The 19,442-nt window shown below is 35.9% G+C and overlaps 3 protein-coding genes and 1 non-coding gene across 4 annotated transcripts; 3 read left to right on the top strand and 1 right to left on the bottom strand.

Moving 5' to 3' along the window:
• Positions 1–2,929: 2,929 nt before the first annotated feature.
• TRNAA-AGC (transfer RNA alanine (anticodon AGC)) lies at positions 2,930–3,002 on the bottom strand. The gene has a single exon. It is a non-coding gene; the product is annotated as a tRNA-Ala (tRNA).
• A 5,411-nt stretch (positions 3,003–8,413) lies between these two features.
• Positions 8,414–10,077, top strand: LOC149008139 (protein LURP-one-related 10-like). Its single transcript, XM_089167517.1, has 3 exons — positions 8,414–8,839; positions 8,912–9,139; positions 9,249–10,077. The coding sequence occupies exons 1-3, from the start codon at positions 8,519–8,521 to the stop codon at positions 9,387–9,389; spliced, it is 690 nt and encodes a 229-aa protein (XP_089023643.1). The 5' UTR covers positions 8,414–8,518; the 3' UTR covers positions 9,390–10,077.
• Positions 10,078–10,335: 258 nt separating this feature from the next.
• On the top strand, positions 10,336–11,424 carry LOC149008138 (uncharacterized). The gene is made up of 2 exons (XM_089167206.1): positions 10,336–10,675; positions 10,781–11,424. Exons 1-2 carry the CDS (start codon positions 10,336–10,338, stop codon positions 11,422–11,424), a joined length of 984 nt encoding a protein of 327 aa, XP_089023332.1.
• Positions 11,425–13,196: 1,772 nt separating this feature from the next.
• Positions 13,197–17,740, top strand: LOC149008137 (protein LURP-one-related 15-like). The gene is made up of 5 exons (XM_089166114.1): positions 13,197–13,528; positions 14,332–14,427; positions 15,647–16,296; positions 16,402–16,605; positions 16,725–17,740. The coding sequence occupies exons 3-5, from the start codon at positions 16,063–16,065 to the stop codon at positions 16,884–16,886; spliced, it is 600 nt and encodes a 199-aa protein (XP_089022240.1). The 5' UTR covers positions 13,197–13,528; positions 14,332–14,427; positions 15,647–16,062; the 3' UTR covers positions 16,887–17,740.
• The last annotated feature ends 1,702 nt before the right edge of the window (positions 17,741–19,442 follow it).

Below are 19,442 nucleotides of genomic sequence, written 5' to 3'. Positions count from 1 at the left end.
AATAGGCGACTATCATATTTTGGAATGGGGTATTACTTAATATATCATCAAGCTGAACCGAACCCACGACCTCTTCCTCTTCACTAAGAGGTGATGGTCTTACCAACCGATTAACCTTGCGACGGTGAAATTCCACTATTATCAGAACTGTGTTTCAGTAAAAATTGATTGGGAAAGGCTAAGGAAAATTACAACAGTTCTCTGCTTATGTGAAATCCTTTTAAACCCGATTCATATTATTTCTATTCAAAAAGAAAACAGTTCATATTATTTCACCACGGTTGTGGGCAACCTAGTAGAACTATGTAGATTACCAAAAAAAAAAAAAAAGTAGAACTATGTAGACCACACACACATATATATATATATATATAAAATTCAAATTAAATTGAATTACATTAAACAAAAATATAACATTTGAGAATACATCACACGTGCTTGTGCACGTGCCTCATTACTAGTATATATATATATATTAGAAATTGGGATATTAGATAATATAAGGGAGTTTTTTACTTTGACCCTAAAAGGATTTGAACTTTTATATATATATATATATATATATATTATATATATATATATATATATATATAAATAAGATAATTTTATATAATTGGAATGGAAATATTAAATAATATAAGGTTAAGTTTCACCTTGACCTCCTACTTCCAGGTATTAGAGTTATTTTGTGTTAACCCTGTACATTTTTTTTTCAAAAGTCTGATAGCACATCTATTTGTTAGACTTTATTTGGGTTCTTAATGCACAGGACCGTCAAGCCATACACCATGGGGCGTCAAATCGAAATTTCGACTGAGATTTTGGATATAACGGTCTGAAATCTCGGCTTGACTAAATGCACATGACCCAAGCAATTTCGTTATTTGTTAGGATGCACTCTTTTATCGCTTGTGATTGCAAGTATCGACCGTCCTTTAACTTTAAAATCAAAACTTCTGGCATTAAAAAAGTTGCAGATCATTGTCTATTTTAGCCTTTTGAATCGGGACCAATTTCCCTTTATAGAGTAAGAAATCAGTGGTCTTCGTCTACCATTTTTTCTTTTTTTTTTTGGTTGAAGTCGATCTTCGTCTACCAACATATCAACTTAATAACTAGAGGGCACATCAACAGCTCAGCATAGTTACATGATTTCTTTTTTTATATTTTTAACTAAGTTCATGCAAGTCCGCGTGACTAAGGCCTGCAGGCCCTTTGACTAATTTTGCTTGGGTCATGTGCATTATGACTGTCAAGCTGAGATTTCGAACTGTCAGATCCGAAATCTCAGTAGAAATTGAATCTCGACCGTTGAATTTCAATAGTCGAGATCAAAATTTTGACTGAAATTCCGATCTGACAGCCAGCTTGATGGTCCTGCGCATTTAATGTGCTGGACCCAAGCAAAGTCCTTTGGGAATAGGATGACATCATGACAAGCAACCAATCCATGGAAATAGACCACAATCTTGTAAAATTATCATATCTGATGATGATGTGACTATAATTTGCAAAAAAATTTTTTCTGTAAAACTGAAAAAATACATCTAGTTAATTTGTAGAAGAATAGAGAAAATCACATAAAAGACAAAATTTGTATGGTGCGTCTTAAGGTTAAATCGACGACTAAGCAGACATAGTGTTTTATTATGAGAAAGAAGAAATCCTAGTCATTTTTTTATCCCCTCTTAAGGATATCAATTTGCAATCCGAATTGTTAAAACCAAATCAAATCGCCAGTTATAGCCCGAGCCGGCACAAACTGAACCTTAACAGGCTGTGGGGACAAAACCCAAAAGGTTTTGGGCAGGTTCAAGCTAGCCCATTAGCCCAACCGAATGGCCCGAGTCAGCGCATTAGTGAAATACCTCTCCAATTTAGCTCTATGTTTCAGATTTTTGGTAACTTAAACTTCTCTTTTTTTTCTTCTTTCCCCTTCCTGTCTCCATCAAATATAATTTCCTCCCCCAACAATACAGTTGTTTTTATCAATTTAAATTCAAAAACTGAAAACAAGTTGATACCTGTTTATGATTTTTGACTTCCAACTTTTTTTGTGCTGAATTAAAATCCATGTGATTGTTAATGAGGACGTAATAGTAAATGCATCTTTTATTAAAAGTTCTTCCCTTCCCAAATGGGGATTTTCCACCTTCAAACGAAAATTCCTATAAAACATAATGACCAAGAATTGTGGATCCATGAGAGAATTGAGGGAGAGCGGTTGTGTTCTATAATAGTAGGATGGTTTAATCCCAAGATATCCTTCTCCAAAACGTCTTGGGATGAGCTGAAATTTCGGGTGAATATTCATCTCTTGAAATGCTATTGAAGTCATAGTGGTGACAGCCCCTATGTAAAAGTTGTAAGTAAGTCCAAGAAAGTAGTCATGAAGTAGAATTTTCATCCCTACTATATCTCCCCCCACCCTAAAAAAAAAAAAAAAAAACCATGCGCCTGTGGGCCCCTAGTTGCTTCGATTTCTTGATGATGATAAATAAAAAGAGGGGGCAATGGAAGATAGAGATTTTCACTTTTTCATGAGAAATGATTTTTATTAAATAGATAAGATCAAAAAGGCAAATCATACCAAAGAGATTGGTCAAAAGTAAACTAGCCGTCAAAGAGGATCTTCTTGGTCAAACCCAACAAGATAAGAACCTATAAGGGTGATCTTGTATCGTTTCGATTTTGACAGTTGAAGAAACTTCACTTTGTCAGAAAACCCGTGAGAGAGGTGATCCAAAATTGAAAGTTAAAAAAAAAACATGGACACTTCGTGGATTAGTCGAATGGTTGAGATTTGAGAACCTACCTTCTCACTGGAGAGATTATCGGGTTGCAAATTTTTCTATATATAAAAAGTGCAAATGTTTAAAAAAAAAAAAAAAACATGATGCCTTTGTACCAAAAAAAATTGGAAAAAATATGGAGATGCGGGGTATTGATCCCCGTACCTCTCGCATGCTAAGCGAGTGCTCTACCATCTGAGCTACATCCCCTCAATATTTTTATAATACTTAATTGAACAATGATTTTTACCTATGTTTTACCTGATTAATTGCATGCACCAAGCAACCACATTTAAGCAATGATATTTTTCTATCCTTCAACACATTTGATACGGATAAGATATACCCAGGGTATTATCCGAGTATTAACACGGTCCCTAGATAGATCCTTGACAACTAAGCTAGGACTTACCATACTAAACAAAAACACTTATGGGAAGATGACAGTAATTGCACGAATAAAAGAATGCATTGGAATCTTTCATCTAGGAGCCCAATGAAGGAGGCAATCAGGCGCAAGCCCAAGATCTCATCTAGGGGTGTCAATTTTTAATCCAAACGAAAACCGGACTCATCGACAACGCCCAAACCGATTGTTAATGGGCCAAGAGGTCCCAACGGCAGCGGCCCGGCCAGCCGTGGCGTCGGCCGTTAGCTTTACATAAATAAAATTAAAATATTAAATGTAATTTTTTTTGTGGGTATTGTTCAAATGTAATTAATGATCCATCAATTTGGGTGTTTGAGACGTTGAAACTTGAGTTTGAGTAGTTGAGAATTGAGTGTTAACACGTTTAAGGTTTAAGTTTTAAGTTTTTAAATTTCAAAATTCATTTAGTTTTATTATTTAAATTTTAAAAGTCTTAATTGATAACTCTTAAGTCTTAATCTTAATCGTTAACTTTTTAATTTTTTAATTTTATTTAGTTTTATTATTTTAAAATTTTAAAATCTTAAAATCTTAATTGATAACTCTTAACTCTTAATTCTTAATTGTTAACGCTGTTTCACCGTTTACACATGATATACAATCTAAATTCTTTATTTTTTTAGGGTGGAGGGTGGTTTGGATCAAGCTAATGCCATCACTTATCGTTGAATCTACTTGGAGTCTTCATCCTCTATCTTTTGTAGTTTGTGTGTGAGAAACTAGGATTTGGAGTTGAGGAAAAATAAAATAAATTTCAATATTGATTTTTAATTTAGTTCAAAAAGGTAGCCAAACCGAATCCAAACCATTAGGCTAAACCGTTAGTCAACTCGAACCCAAACCGCACCAAACCGAAACCGTTATCTTTTAAATGGGCTGGTTTGGGCTTGGGGTTTCTCAGCCCGAAACCGTTAGGCCCGGCCCGAAACCGCTCCAAACCGCACCGTTGACACCCCTAATCTCATCGATAACAAAAGAGGTAACTCACTCGGTATAAAGATGGAGTCACACCCACGAGGTAAGGGAAGAAAAAACTTACTCTTATTCAGGACCCTCTGAGCAAGCTTCGCTTGAAGCCTTTGTCTAATCCCTGACTGACTTAATCTTCGGAGGCGGTTTTCTGGCATCCTAGTCGGCCCACTGCTGACTATTCAATTGCAGGATTAGCTTTCAGGATGTTCGGGATGGTGATCAGACACAACAGTTTGGCACCATCTGTGGGAAACGACAAGTCATTACAAGACGAGCAACCAACCGAGGGGCAAACAACACCATGCTCGTAACCCAACAAAATCCCAAGACAGAAGTCCGTGGGCTGAATGATTGTGAAAGGGAACAAGACCCTCGTGACAATCCACACAAGGAACAACAGGTCTCTCGGAAGCCTTCTCAAGCTGTCCCAAACCCGTTCTCAATCCACACGATGAATTTGTTTTCTTTACCCACCAATTCGACCTTTATTCATTTGGATTCTGGGAAAACTCAAAACTAGAAAGTTATATAAATTTTTGTTATCTTTTCATAAAATCTTGAATCACTGCTCTCGGAGTTCAGACAAGAAAGATATGCCCAAAATACTCAAGGTGGATTTGTTTATACGATTTTCAGATCTTATTACCAATTTTGTGTCCTTGGACCTCCACCTGTTTCCAATTTGGCTATGATTCATGCTTTCTTGGGCAGTAAGATTGAAACCCATGATTTTATTTTAATTAAATCCTCCAATATCTAATATATTTGCCAACTTTGCGCCACATTATCTATAATAACCAAAATCACAAAAAAGACACAAAAATACTCAATTAGCTCTCATTTAATTAACTAAGTATGGAAAATTAAATCAAATAAATAATGATAAATGCATGCTTATCAGGATTTGATCAAATTCTTATATGATAGCTTTGATGTCTTTGCTTGATTAGCGGAAGACATGCCCGAGATAGACAAGATGGTGATAGAACACAAGTTGTGGATACAGAATAATGCAATCTTGGTCATTCAAAATAGGCAAAACTTTTCCTTAGAGAAGCACAAAACAATTTGGGTGGAGGTTGAGAAACTAGAGCGATTGGGTTTCATTGAGCGATTGGGTTTCATTGAGCCAATACTTATATCTTCTGAGATGATTTATTAGAATTTTGGTAGTGGGACAAACAACCTTCCTTACTGGGAAGTAGACATGGTTAAATAAGCTATGCTTGTTTTTGAATCCTCCCATTTAGTCTACTAATTTCCACATCAATTTTCGCTTGAAGGATTTGATCAAGTTAGATTTTAACTCGGTATCTATTCAGCCTTCTTTATTAATTTTTTTAGCTATTAAAGTAGAGGTGAAACATTGATTTGTTATCCTGACAAATCACATCGAAAGAAAAAAAATCATAGAAGCATTAGAAAAAAAACAATCACTTTCTAGTTACAATCTAAACTTTAAAAACAAAAAAGAGAGAGATTGAAAGAGAAAATTTAAAATAAAAAGGGGAGAACCTGGACGGACGGCGGAACCGTCCGAACGAACCACAAAAATTAGAGAAGGCACGAACCGAACGAAACATCGAATATCCGATAATAATCCGATTCGATAAAATATCCGATTATTGATTGATAATTGTCATTTTTTCCCCATTTTTTATTATAAATTTCTAATTCCGACGAAACCGCCCGAACCGATACGGTATCCGATTATCATTTATTTTTAAAGAAAAAATGTTAAATAATTACCACGGATATCCGATCCGAAGCATTATCCGATCCGAACCGGGCACGGACGGATACAAAATTTTCCGGAAGAAAATTTTGGATACGGATACCCTTAAACGAATTCGAATGCGAATTCGGAGGCGGATTTTGGTTATCCATTTACCCGTCTAGGAGAACCTACAATGTTGGAGAGTTATAGCAGTTGGGGAGAAGAACGATTGGAATTGTCTGTTTGGTTTAGCAATGGTGAAAGAATCGACGGAGTTGAATGGCACCAAGCCTTGCTCACCAAAATGCAACAGCTAGGGTTCACGACAATCAAGTTAAGCAATATCCAAAATCTAAGGTTCTTTCAGAAGATTTTTATCATTCGATTGCAAAGGTGCTCTTTCATCTTCCCGCTTACGATTGAGAAGGGATAAATGAAAAGAGGACTTTTAACATTCAGTTCGTTTGGTTCAAAAGGAGTTGATCCCACAGTTCAAGTAAAGCCATTAAATCGAGTCAATACCACTTAAAAAGAGTTTTGTTGCACATGTTGATAATCCACGGTGAGGATTTAATCGAACATTAAATATTTATTTTTGAACGTTCGATACTTGGAGGAGTGCCCCCAAGCATAATCCTTGTTTTATAGTACTAAGCAATTTCTTCTTTAATTTAAACCAAATTTGGCTTTAATTAATTTTTTTGGTCTATTTATGCTGCTTATGTTGACTAACAAAATATCACTTCTTTCTTTTCTCTTTTTTTTTTTTTTTTTTTTTTTTTTCATACATTTTATTCTAAAATTGATTTTTTTTTAAAAAAAAATGTGCCTTTTAGTAATGAATAATAGTTTTTATTTTTAGATAACAAAAGGAAATAGAAACACATTTTTGTTACGTATAAATGTATAATCATTTTATATTGTGGAACTTCCATTTTCAAAGATATCATTGAATAAATATAATAGGAAGTTGTTGGCAGTGGAAGTCCTGGTGACACATGGCATAAGAATTGATGGTGAAGATAAGAGATAGCATTAATGGTAGTGGTGGAGAGGAGTGGAAGTGCTGTAAAGCAGAATTGATGGTGAAGATAAGATATTAACATTACTGGTGGTGATGGAGAGGAGAAGATGCTGAGTCTGGATCTTGCAAATTTATTTAACTAAAATTTTTAATTTCAATCATGTTTGTAGTATTGAAATGGATTGCTTTTGAATTGGAACTAGATTTAAGGCATCAGTAGTTTGTTAATTGCATAAAGGTTTCTTATTGTAGGATTATATAAAGGTAAACTTTGTGCCAACCATATTAAACAATGTTTAGTTCTGTCATTGCTTGTCTTTGGGTTTGCCAGGTAAAAAGGTCATAGAAATGAAGGAACGATCACATTTTTGTTCCCTGGAAGCACATGAAAAGGCGGGTGTTGAGCTGAGATCTGTCAAAGTAGAGGTGTGTTGGGCGAAAAGAAAAAAAAAAAAGTGGAGGTCTATGATGAGTCTAGATCACCTCTTTGTTAGTTGAAAACAATGTGTTCTTCTAATATTTTTCTATCACAGAATAATGGTGAGATTCACCTGTAAGTATTAAAAAGAAAAATCTTAGTAAAACCTTTGTGGGCCCCACTTTTTACTGCGTGGTTCAAAAGTGTCAGTTGAGCACATTGGTCTCATCTGATGGGGAGATGGTCTGGACTCGTTTGTGCTCTCGTCATACAAGTCTAGATCCTCTCGGCCCAGGCAAGCCGTCCTCCATCCCCCCAACCTCTTGGTTGGGCTCACACATGGCCTGCACTTGGTACACAGGAAGCCCAAACCAGAGGGTGGGGGGTATGAGGAGACGGCTTGTCTAGGTAGAGAGGATTTGGATTACTCTTCATACATCTACACTATATATTAAGAGAGAATTCAGTAAGGACATGTTTCGTTACATGAATTAAATCTCTAGATTCATAAATATAAGATTTATCCTCATTTAGTTGTGAAAATCTCTAAATTGATGAAATCTTGTTATTCATCTTTTTACACTAAAAACGTGAATATATAAATTTATGGATATGGGGTGAGATTCAGAGATTTCATCCCAACTATGAAAGAGCTAAACATTTCGATGGAACTTTCTTAACTTTAACTTTCAAAACTAAAACGAAAAGCTCTCTAAGGTTTTCATTCCACAGAATCAAGTTTATCAAACACTTAATTTTATGAATTATGACTCCATAGATTTAAAAGAAAAAAAAAACTCTATAAAATTAAAATTTCTAGATATTTGAAATCTTCTGACTCAATTAACCAAACAGGCCTTAAGAATTTCAACTCAATCATCTTATCAAAATTTAAGGCGGGTCCCTCATATGTATGTATAGAAATAGCACAAACCCCTATCTTAACAAATAGAGGTCAGGAGTCAGGACTCTGTCGGTGTTTACACGTGAAGCAATTCATTTTATTTTGCTTCCAAGGGAAGCAAAACTATTTAATTGCCACTACCAACCCTTACAAAGGGCCACGACGTCGTTCTCATGTTGGTGATCATTTATTGGTTCGGTGAAAATTGATTAAACCCTCTTTGTCTCCTGAGTTCTGACTCCATTTTCGATAAGAAAAGCAATGTCCTTCATTCCTCGCCCACCGGACATCTCAAGAAACCCTTCTCTTTCTGGTATCGTTTCTGCTGTTCGAATGGCTGAGCCTTCCGATTACCCTCCTTTAACCAATCCCATCACCGTCGTCGGAATTCAATTCTGTGCTCCTCAACCTGTAGATCTCACCATCGTCAAGAAGGTTATTGCTCTCGGAGAAGGTAATTTCTCTGTTCTCGATGTTAACGGCAACACCGTCTTCAAAGTCAAGGATAGTCTCTTAAGTCTTCGTGATCGTCGTGTTCTTCTCGATGCCAGTGGCAATCCCGTTGTCTCAATGCAACAAAAGGTTCGGATCTGAAAAATTCCCCTAAATCTAATCAATTTTGTGATCTGGAATTTAATTTTGCTTTTGTTTCAGATGTTGAGTGCTCATAGGAGGTGGGTGGTGTTTAGGGGAGACAGTTCAGATTCGAAAGATCTATTATTTAGCGTGAAGAAGTCTTCCATGTTTCAATTCAAGACAGAACTCGATGTGTTCTTGGCGGCAAATACCAAAGAAGAAGTTTGTGATTTCAGGATCAAAGGAAGTTGGTTAGAGAGATCTTGCACGATCTATATGGGAGATTCTACGAACGTAATCGCTCAAGTAAGCAAGAAAAAGAAATTGCTTTTTTTTCTTTCTTTCTTTCCAATGATTATAGTCTATGGATCGATCTGGGTATTGTCTAAATTTTTGAATAATTTTTGATTTGCAGATGCACAAGAAACATACTGTTCAAAGTGTGGTTATGGGGAAGGACACTTTCACCGTCACAGCATACCCAAATATTGATTACGCATTCATCGTTTCCCTAATCGTGATTCTTTATGAGACTAACGAAGACAGGGGCGATTGATTGATTGATAATATTTTATGTATCTTTAAGTCTATGTGATGGCATGTTAGTATCCTTTTTCTAAGTTACTCAGTTTTCATGATTTCCACTTTTAATGTAATTTCTGGGTGTGGTTGTAGTTTCTTACATGGGATTTCAAAGAATGTAGAATCATTCAATTATATTGAAGCATCTAACTATTCAAGTGGTGGATGGGTTTAGCAGTTCTTCCATATGAACTTAAGATAATTCGATCAATTTCTACCACAAAAAAGAAAAGAAAAAAGAAGAAGATGATTCGATCAATGAGATACATAGAGAATGTTATTCCCGGTCAATTAGTGTTTTTTAAAATTCTCTTAATATACGAATTTTTTAATCCCAAGACAAGGTTGACCTAGATAATGTTGTAGTTATCAATTACACAGGGATACATCCACCACACACTACTATGTGGCTTGGTCTACCAGACAGTATAGTACTTTCTGCAATCAAAGCACTTCAATATATACAATGCAAAATTAAACTAAAAACACAAGCCACCATTTGAATTCTTTCCATATTATTCCCTCATCTCATTTGAATTATTTTCATATTATTTGCTCTTCTCATTTGAATTCTTTCCATTTGAATTCCTTCCATTCATCATTCTTTTCTTTCCATACATTGTATTTCCATACAATCATTTCCATGTATTATATTTGCTATACAAACATTTCCATGTATTATATTTTCATACAAACATTTCCTTGTATTGTATTTCCATCTTTTATATCTTTCCTTTATTGTTCATAATTACCTATCAGCATGTGATGTATGCTGTCTATATATTTGAAGTTCTCTCATATGAAATCATTCAACCATTTTCTACTATTGAGGTTGTGTCTTAATATGGTATCAGCCTAAGCACGATTCTACATCCTTATTCACCACGTCTTCTTCTTCCTCTTCTTCTACCTCCTCTTCAATGGCTACCAATACTAAGTCTGTCGATTTGGATTCCTCTTCTCCATTTTTCCTTCATCACTCGGACAATCCGGGTGCCATTTTGGTCACCCAACCATTGAAGGGTGATAACTATCCGACTTGGCGACGTGCTATGCATATGGCTCTTGAAGCGAAAAACAAACTTCAATTTATTGACGGCTCTCTTTCAAAACCTGTTTCTGATTCAGTTTTGCTTCCTCAATGGATTCGCTGTAATAGTATGGTTCTTTCATGGCTTGTCAATGCTATTGTTCCTGATATTGTTCATAGTGTCCTTTATGCCTCTACTGCTCATGAGGTTTGGGACGACCTTGAGGCTCGTTATTCTAAACAAAATGCACCTCGCATTTTTTAAATTCGTCGTGCCATTTCCACCCATCAACAATGCACGTCTTCATTGGCTTCTTATTATACGGTTCTCAAAGGGCTTTGGGATGAGCTTTCTTCGTATAATGATCTACCACCTTGCACATGTGGTCTTCTAAAGAAGCATTCTGATTTTATTCATAGAGATCAGCTTCTTGAATTTTTGATGGGACTTAATGATTCCTACGGCTTACTTCGTAGCAAATTACTTTTGATGGACCCTTTGCCGACGGTGAATCGTGCTTATTCCCTATTACTTCAAGAGGAGCGTAATCACACAATTCACGAGGCCATTGCTCCCGCTCTCACGCACTTTGCGTTGGCTGCCACATCTCCTCGATATAGTTCAAAAAATGGTACCAAGAAACACTATCATTGTGACTTTTGTGGCTTGGATGGTCATTCGGAATCCCGTTGTTTTAAAAAACATGGGTATCCTCCCAAACGTGCTACGAAATCCACCGCACCGCCATCTCCAACGGTTCATTCTCTTGCTGCAACTATGGTCCCTTCTGTTGTTGCACCATCTTTCACCACAGATCAGTACCATAAACTCTTCTCTTTATTGGAATCTGGTAACATTACACCCTTGGCAAATGCTATAGGTAAAGTATCTTCTCTATGGGTTATTGATTCTGGCGCCAGTCTTCATATGGTTTCAGATTTATCTTTATTTCATTCGGATATTGAGGTTGTGTCTTAATAATTATGTATCTTTTCTTGGATGAAGATTCTTCTTTTTTATGTGTTTCTTAATTCATGGGATCAATCTTAGTTAGAAGCAACATTACTAAAATTGAAGTTAAATCGCAAGGAAAGAAGCAAATATAAGAAAGCTAGACTACAAGGATGAAAAAAATAAAAAAAAAAAAAGCAAAAAAGGCAACAGATTTTTAAGATTCAAAAAGTGGGAATTTGAAGATTTCACGTAAAAAAGAAATTTGATCTTGCTAGGCTGGTGATCTTGCTAGGCTGGTGCGTCCTGAAAATGTGCCTGCTGCACATAACTAGTATTGCAACGGTTAAGATTTAAATAATTTTAGTTTTTTAAATAAGACATGTGTAAATTGAGATAACTTAAATGAAATGAATCCTCTTAATTAACTCGATTAAGAAATTGAACTGTAATTGACTTATCTGACCTAATTAGCTAAGGGCCTGTTTGGTTACATGAGTCTGGAGATTTCAAATATCTAGAGATTTCAAATTTATAGACTTCAAATCTATGGAGTCATAATTTATAAAATTACGTGTTTGGTTGTGGAATGAAATCTGTGGATTCATCCTAAAAAACTATTTGATCGACGTAATTTTTGTGAATGTGCAAATGTATAGCTTTTTTGAAATCTCTGGATTTCACCCCTTACCCATAAATCTACAGATTCACGTTTTTAGTGTAAAAAGGTAAATCTATAGAATTCATGAATCTAGAGATTTTTACAACCAAACGGGTATAATTCTCAGATTCATGAATCTAGAGATTTGAAATCTCTAGATTCATGTAACCAAACATGCCCTAAACGAACACCAAAATTCTTAAATCCCCAAATCCATCTTCTTCCCAAAATCCTTGGAATTCTCCTAGCAATAGGTAGTGCAATCCTAACCGTGTGCATCAGAAGCACCACCACCACATGGAGGCACCAGCCAAGCAAGATGATAGGAAAACCCATTCAATCTCTCAAATCTCTTAACTGCTCTTCGATTTTCTCCCAACTAAAACTTATAACCCAGCAAGTCCCACATAAGTCTAGTACAGTTCCATCTTTAGACCCTGTATGTTTGGTATTTATTCCAAATACAAAATTTTCTATTTTTTGGAAGCTGATGTTCATCCGGACCAGCTTGCGCGCACTTTGATTACATTTTAGGGGGGAGACGTTTGTCGCAACGGTCGAACTCATGACCTCTCCATTGAGAAGTATGGAGCTCTACCATTCAACCAATCCTGCATTGGCAGTAGTAGAATAAAGAAAAAGAAGAATTTTCTTTATTCACTTTTTAGAATATATTATAGGTCTTGAATTAAATATCACAAGAAAGCTTAACCAGTAATTCAAATGGAGACATGAGAATGAAAGAACAAGAAAGGGAATAACGGAATAACGGAATAACCAGTAGAGTTGTAGACTTGTATCAATCAATTCCAACTATTTCAGGATAGATGCCATGATCAGTTGGAATCTTCTTTTACGGATGCTGTCTGATCTCTTGGACCTTTTCAAGTTTTTGGGTTCTATTTATTTCAGTTGTTTAAGTTAAATAATTTCTTTGGAAGTCTTCACTAAAGAATAGGTTGATAATTTTATTCTAGTTATGGGTCAAGCTAAACTCTAGTTTTGAATTATTTTCTAGTCTTTATAAAGCCTTTATTAGTTGTTTCATTTGCTTTTTTTTTTTTTTTTTTTTTGTCATGGAGAGTTGCTTATATATTCTTCTTCTATTATAACTTCAGAGAGAAACCTAGCTCTAGTCTCTCCCATGGCCATGGATGAGTCCTCCAATTATCCACCACTCACCAACTCTATCTCCGTTGTCAAACTCCAATTCTGTGTTTTCAACCGTTCAGTCTCAAACTTATTTTTATTTCAATGCCTAAGTTTCTTCACCCACCACTTTCATGGCGAAAAAGCAGCTCTCTTTGTTCCATGTTGACAGAGGTAAATCTTCCCAAATCCCAAGGCCATCACTCCCGATAGAACGGACAAGCTTGAAATCTCTATGGTTTAACGTTTCTTTTTAGACAGAAGAAATTGTCAGAGCTGAAGGAGCAGTAGAGAAGACGAGAGCCCAAAGAGACGAGAGAGGTAGGTCAGAGAGACGAGAAAATAAAAAATGGTTTAGAATTGAAAAATCCTAACCATTAGAATATGTCATGTGTCTATCATCTCACCCAAAAGGACTTGTACGTATCAGGACTTGAGTAGATAAAAATCTTGTCTTTCATGAGAGATAAAACAGACTATAATGTATTGTTCTTGATTTATCTTTCTCTTTTTCTTGAAAGACTTATCTTTGATCTTAATATCAAATGTAAAACCCATATCGTCCACCACATTTTTTTATGTCTCGAACTCCTTCCACCTAAGGAAAGGAAAGGAGCAATTTTAATTTTTAAGAAAGCTAGACTAAAAGGAGGAGAAATAAATAAGAAAAATTGCCAAAAAAAAAAAAAAGAAAAAAAAAAAAGAAAGATAATAGACTTTTGAGATTAAAAAAGTGAACCAGAAGATTTCGAGTCTCGCAGTGATAAGGTTGACCAAGATTAAACTGGAAAACCTAGGATTGACTAGGTTAGAGGTCGTCCAACTGGTTCTAGTTGGACCATTGACAATCCAAGCTACATGATGTGTGTATTAAGTAACGTCGTGATCTAAATCTAACGATCAATAAGTGTTCGGGAGATTGATCACACGGTGAAGGTAACTCCCTAAGGTCTAGATACACCTAACACCTTGCCATAATCAGGTATGCCGTATGCACTCATCAAGTATTTCTCCTAACATTGAGAGCTCTACAATTATTGTTCTACTTCTAAAGCTGCTTGCATTCACTAATTTGATCGTTGGAGGTATTCCTCGACCAACCTGATCGGATACATTTTTTGCAGGTTAGTTGGCTTGCACAGGCGAATAAGTTCCTAGTGCAACACAAATAAATAATTCATTTGATAAAATAGGGGTAGTTTTGCTCCAACAATCTCAAGGTTTGTTTGTCTATTTCTTCCAACCCTTCTGATGGAATTAAGAAAGTATAATCTTGCAAAACCTAAATGGTTTGATCCTTCAGGACATTTTTTGAAGGTTTCATGCTCTGTTGTGCCCAGATTAAAGATCAATACTTTCAGATCGCAGGGGCTTGGCCTCTCTAACCAGCACCCTAGTCTAGGGGTGTCAACAAAACCTTGTAGTATGAACTGGCCCCGCTTGAGCCCAACCGCAACCCAGTTTGACTTTTTAAATAAGGGCAAGTTTGGCTTCCAATATAACTAGCCCTAGTAAGGTCGGGTAAGGTTTGGATTTAGCCCTCACTCAACCCGCCTAGCCTTACCGGTCCCTTTGGTCAAATGAAAATTATATATAAATTGAGTTCAAGTAATTATTTGACCAAGTATATAACTATCTCAATGCATTGGCTCATGTGGAAAACATTAACTTTTTTGTTTTTTTATGGTGAGAGTTGGAAAGCACTAACATCTCATAAAAAGAGGTCAAATCAAGAGTTCAAGTCTCCTTGTTGCCTCTAATACATGCATTGATTTGTTTTCAGTTAAAAATCAGAGACGAGTCAAGGTTAAATAGGGCTAATGCAGGTTTAGAAGAACCTAATTTGGGTTTGGGTTTGGGTTCTCAAAACTTGACAGGAATGGGTAGAGTTTGTGTTTGGGGTTTAGGTCCCTAAGGTAGGGTTGGGTTTGAGTGCATCCCAAGTGTCTCGGTGTTCAAGTTGTCAACTTTGAATTACAAATTTATGCTTTGAGTAAACTTTTCTCTCACACCAGACCAACAAAAATTCTTTTCTTGCAGGTTACTTGATTCCATTTGCATCCCCTACTTTTTAATCAAACTATTCATCTCCACAAAAGACTGAAACTGAACTTTCTTTTTCATGGACCCTACTCTATATTTCCTTTTGATTAGCTTCTCCCAAAAGCCTAACAGCAAAACCCATTCCATCTCTCAAATATCCAACCTTCTCTCCAATCTTCTCCCAACCAAAACCTATAACCCAGCAAGTCCCACAGATTCTTTGCTCAAATAGAGACCTAGTATGCAACAGAGATCTTCCATATTAAGATCCTGGACGTTTGGTATTTATTCCCATTACAGGACTTTTCTTTATTCTCTTTTCAGAATATATTATAGGTGTAAATTGCATGCATACCAAAAGAAAGCCTAAAGCAATTCTATTGTTGTTCTTGTCAGGGAGAAGGAAATGGAGACATGTGTGAAAGGAAAAACAAGAAAGGGAATATTAAAAGATGAACCAGTAGATTTGTATCAATCAATTCCAACTATCTCAAGATAGATGCCATATATGTGATCAGTAGGAATCATCTTTTAAGATGCTGTCTGATCTCTTGGACCTTTCCAAGTTTTGGGCTTTATTCAATCGTGTCGTTTAAGCATTGAATAATTATTTCTCTGGAAATGTTACCTACAGAAAATAAGTTTGAAATTCTTAGTTTATGGGTCAAGCTAAACTCTAGTTTTGGATAATTTTCTAGTCTTTATAAAGCCTTCATCTGCTTCATTCCTTTAATTTTCTGTGATAGAGTAACATACATATTTCTCTTCTGTTATATCCTCATAAGGAAACCCAATTCTAGTTTCCGGCCGCCATGGCCATGGCTCAGTCCTCCAGCTCCAGCTCCAACTGCTGCGTCGTCGGACCTCAATTCTGGGTTCCCTACGCTGTAAGTCTCACCATTGTCAAGAAGTTAACGGGCAATTATTCAGTTGTAGACGAAGACGGCGACATCGTCTTCAAGGTGAAACCTGCATTACTCTCTATCCGGCAACGTCACATTCTTTACGATGACAGTAACAATGCCCTTCTCTCTATGCAACCGAAGGTTCCCATCTGAAACATTAATTCCTTAAATTCTAACAATTATCTGACGTTTGATTTCAGTTTCAAATCATTTTAGTCATTTTTGGTGTTTAATTCTTTTGATCAGATAATGACTACTTCTAGTACATGGAAAGTGTTCAGGGGAGATAGTGATGATCCTAGACAGTTATTATTTGTTATGGACAAGTCTCCTGATCGTGCTAGTGATTATGATGTGTCCTTGGCTGGTAATGAAAAACAGTTCAAGATCAAAACGAGCTGGTTGAGTGGATCTTACAAGGTCTTCGACGGAGGGAATACCATCGCCAACGTAAGTAGAAAATTAAAGCAAGTGTTCATGTGATTGATTAGATGGAAATTTTAAATTTTATTGAGTGAATCATATTAGCATAGATGAATGATTCAAGAAAATTATTGATTGATGTGCAGATGCAAAGGAAATTAACTGTTCAAAGCCTGTTTTTAGGGTTGGACAATCTTGTGGTGAATGTGAATCCCAACGTGGACTATGCGTTCATTGTTGCGCTCGTTATCATGCTCAATAGCATGGTTAGTGCAATAACGAAAAAAGCTGGCCAACTAATAGATTAACAAATTGAGTGAGGCCCGTGTGAGAACCACTGGGATTGCACCTATACCAAATTTGTGGTGAAGAATGCTGCTACCTGATCCGATCGAACTTCATTAATTTCTCTTGTGTCTATAAACATGCATGTCAAGGAGATGATTACAGTCGAGGGTTCATTGACCATTATCAGTATATGGTAGTCTTTGTTGTTTGTGTATCTATTACATAGAGACGCATGCATTTGAATGTTAAAAATAATAAAGTCTTCTTTTTCACACAAATAAAAATCCCCACCTGAAACTTTCTGGATTTGATTTCTCAGTTTCAAATCATTTCAGTTAGATCTTTCTTTTTATTATTCTTTTCATTACCTATTGAGTTTGCATTCAAGATGGAATGTGTTCAGGGGAGATAATAGTAAATCAAAAGATCTATTATTTATTATAAAGAAGTCTTCTTTGATTTAGTTTAAGACTCAACTTTGATTTGTTCTTCGCTGGTAATGCTAAAGAAGAAAATTGTGATATTCAAGTTCAAAGGGATCTGGTTGGAGAGACCTTGCTGGAGCTACATTAATGGAGAGTCTACTAATGTCAACGCCCAAGTAAGTAAAAAAATTGAAGGAAGCATTCATGTGATTAGTTTGTAATCTTAACTTTGTTGAGGGATTAATATTAGAATGGATGAGTACGTGATTGAAGAAATTGAGTGATTGATGTACAGAGAGCACAAGAAATTCACTACTCAAAGCATATTTTTTGAGACTGACAATTTTATGGTTAGTGATTGTAGAGTAAGAATTATTTTCAGAGAAGATTAATTTCTCTTGTGTTTATATATAGTTATTATTTGTTAACTTCCAACGGCAACAAGAAAGAAAAAGTCATTTGTAAAAAATATTTAGATAAATTTACATGTATCTCCTTTCAGTCAAGGGTAAATTACGTATTGATCTTGTTAGTGGGCCACTAATATCTTTTGAAAATTCAGTTGAATTCGAAATTAAAAGTTTTATTTTAGAAAAAAATTTAAAAGGACCAAAATGTCCCCTTTACCGGTTAATAAAGGCATAGGGATTTTTGTACAATTACATTTATTAACTATTAAGGGGAGCATTTTGGTCTTTTAAATTATAAAATTTGCTTTCAAAATTGGAATTTAACTAAGAGTGTCAAATGGGGTTAGTAGCTCTTATACTTAGATGTTAGGTTTCTTACTAAGAGGACTAGGGGTGTCAAATTGCAACCCAAACCGTTGCGGTTCGATTTTAACACCGCAATGGTTCGTTATAGCCCCAATTCGCCCGACCGAACTTTAATGGGCTTTGTTTGGGCTGAGGGTGGCAAAGCCCGCACCAACCTGAACCCAAACCGCAACCGATTATAAACCATTTTACAACCCGTTTTATAGTTTTACATTAAATATTGTTTGAATCATTGTATTACCACTAGGTAGTTGGTATAGACTATCAAAAAAGTTGAGTATGAATTCAAAGATCAAATAGTCTTCTACTATTTTTAAAGGACAATTAGAAGGATTAAATATGAATGCCCAATTGAATGTACCAAATTTGTTTAAATTAAGTAAATATATATCCAATCCAGAGGTATGTCTTTACACATCAAGTTAAATTAAGTAATATGGAATGACGTTTCATTTTTTTCATGGGAATTGATCAATAACAATTTTGCTTTCCATAGAATTTTGGCTCTTGTTGCAAGATGTTCAACTATTTATTTTTGTTCTTTTTCTTGCATACCATAAATTGTTAGCCTAAACCGTTAGTCAACCCGAGTATAGACCATTAGCTTAAACCGTTAATTAGCCCGAACCCAAATCGCATCAAACTGAAACCGGCCTGAAACCGTTAAGCTTAACCCGAAACCGCTCCAAACCGCACTGTTGACATCCCTAAAGAGGACTCAACATATAATTTGTCCTTGCCTATGAGGATCCACTACATGTAAGTTTCTCTAATATTTACCTTTTTTTTTTGGGTAATCAAAAGAGGGGTGCAGTAGTGCAACCCTGCGCCCTTTGCTACGCAATGTTTAGAGTTTCGAGTTTGACATGTGCAAGCATTAGTCCTGTGAACTATCAGTGCAAGAATTAGCTCCGTCAACGTAGTCCACCAGAGTCCCAATATAGTCCACAGAAGCCAACAGTGATCCCATCACAAGTTAAAGAACATAAAATTGCCCAATGCAAGAAGTAAATTAAAGGGATTTAAACCTGGGACATCCGTTAGCGTAACCTACCAGAGGCCTAGTATAGCCCACAGAAGCCTATAACGATCCGATTCCCGGTTAAAGAACATAAAATTGCCAAATGTAAGAAGCAAAAGGAATTCAAACATGGGACATGGGGACTACCAAACGGCATGAGAGTGATCTTGGTGCCACAAGACCACCACCACGGGTAAATATAATCAACTAAAATTGGACAAATATCAATTACCTTCCCTCTTAGGTGAACAAATGACATTTGGAGTAGGAGAATACCACTTACCTCCTCTTTTACCTGACGAAGGTATCAAACACCTCCTTTTAATTAACTTTTTTAGATACACTCTATTTTTA

The sequence above is a fragment of the Hakea prostrata genome, chromosome 8 (assembly GCF_041222555.1).
Source record: "Hakea prostrata isolate BN-2017 chromosome 8, UWA_Hpros_2, whole genome shotgun sequence".
Lineage (NCBI taxonomy): Eukaryota > Viridiplantae > Streptophyta > Magnoliopsida > Proteales > Proteaceae > Hakea > Hakea prostrata.
The sequence above is the reverse complement of the archived record's forward strand: the minus strand, read 5'-3'. Positions and strand labels throughout refer to the sequence as shown.

Excerpts from the sequence above, each read along its gene's own strand:
- LOC149008137 (XM_089166114.1), top strand. The coding sequence starts at position 16,063 with ATGGCCATGGCTCAGTCCTCCAGCTCCAGCTCCAACTGCTGCGTCGTC. Across the intron at positions 16,297-16,401 it reads TTCTCTCTATGCAACCGAAG|ATAATGACTACTTCTAGTAC; the intron begins GTTCCCATCTGA and ends TCTTTTGATCAG. Across the intron at positions 16,606-16,724 it reads GAGGGAATACCATCGCCAAC|ATGCAAAGGAAATTAACTGT; the intron begins GTAAGTAGAAAA and ends ATTGATGTGCAG.
- LOC149008138 (XM_089167206.1), top strand. The coding sequence starts at position 10,336 with ATGGCTACCAATACTAAGTCTGTCGATTTGGATTCCTCTTCTCCATTT. Across the intron at positions 10,676-10,780 it reads TTGGGACGACCTTGAGGCTC|GGCTTTGGGATGAGCTTTCT; the intron begins GTTATTCTAAAC and ends CGGTTCTCAAAG.
- LOC149008139 (XM_089167517.1), top strand. The coding sequence starts at position 8,519 with ATGTCCTTCATTCCTCGCCCACCGGACATCTCAAGAAACCCTTCTCTT. Across the intron at positions 8,840-8,911 it reads TTGTCTCAATGCAACAAAAG|ATGTTGAGTGCTCATAGGAG; the intron begins GTTCGGATCTGA and ends CTTTTGTTTCAG. Across the intron at positions 9,140-9,248 it reads CTACGAACGTAATCGCTCAA|ATGCACAAGAAACATACTGT; the intron begins GTAAGCAAGAAA and ends TTTGATTTGCAG.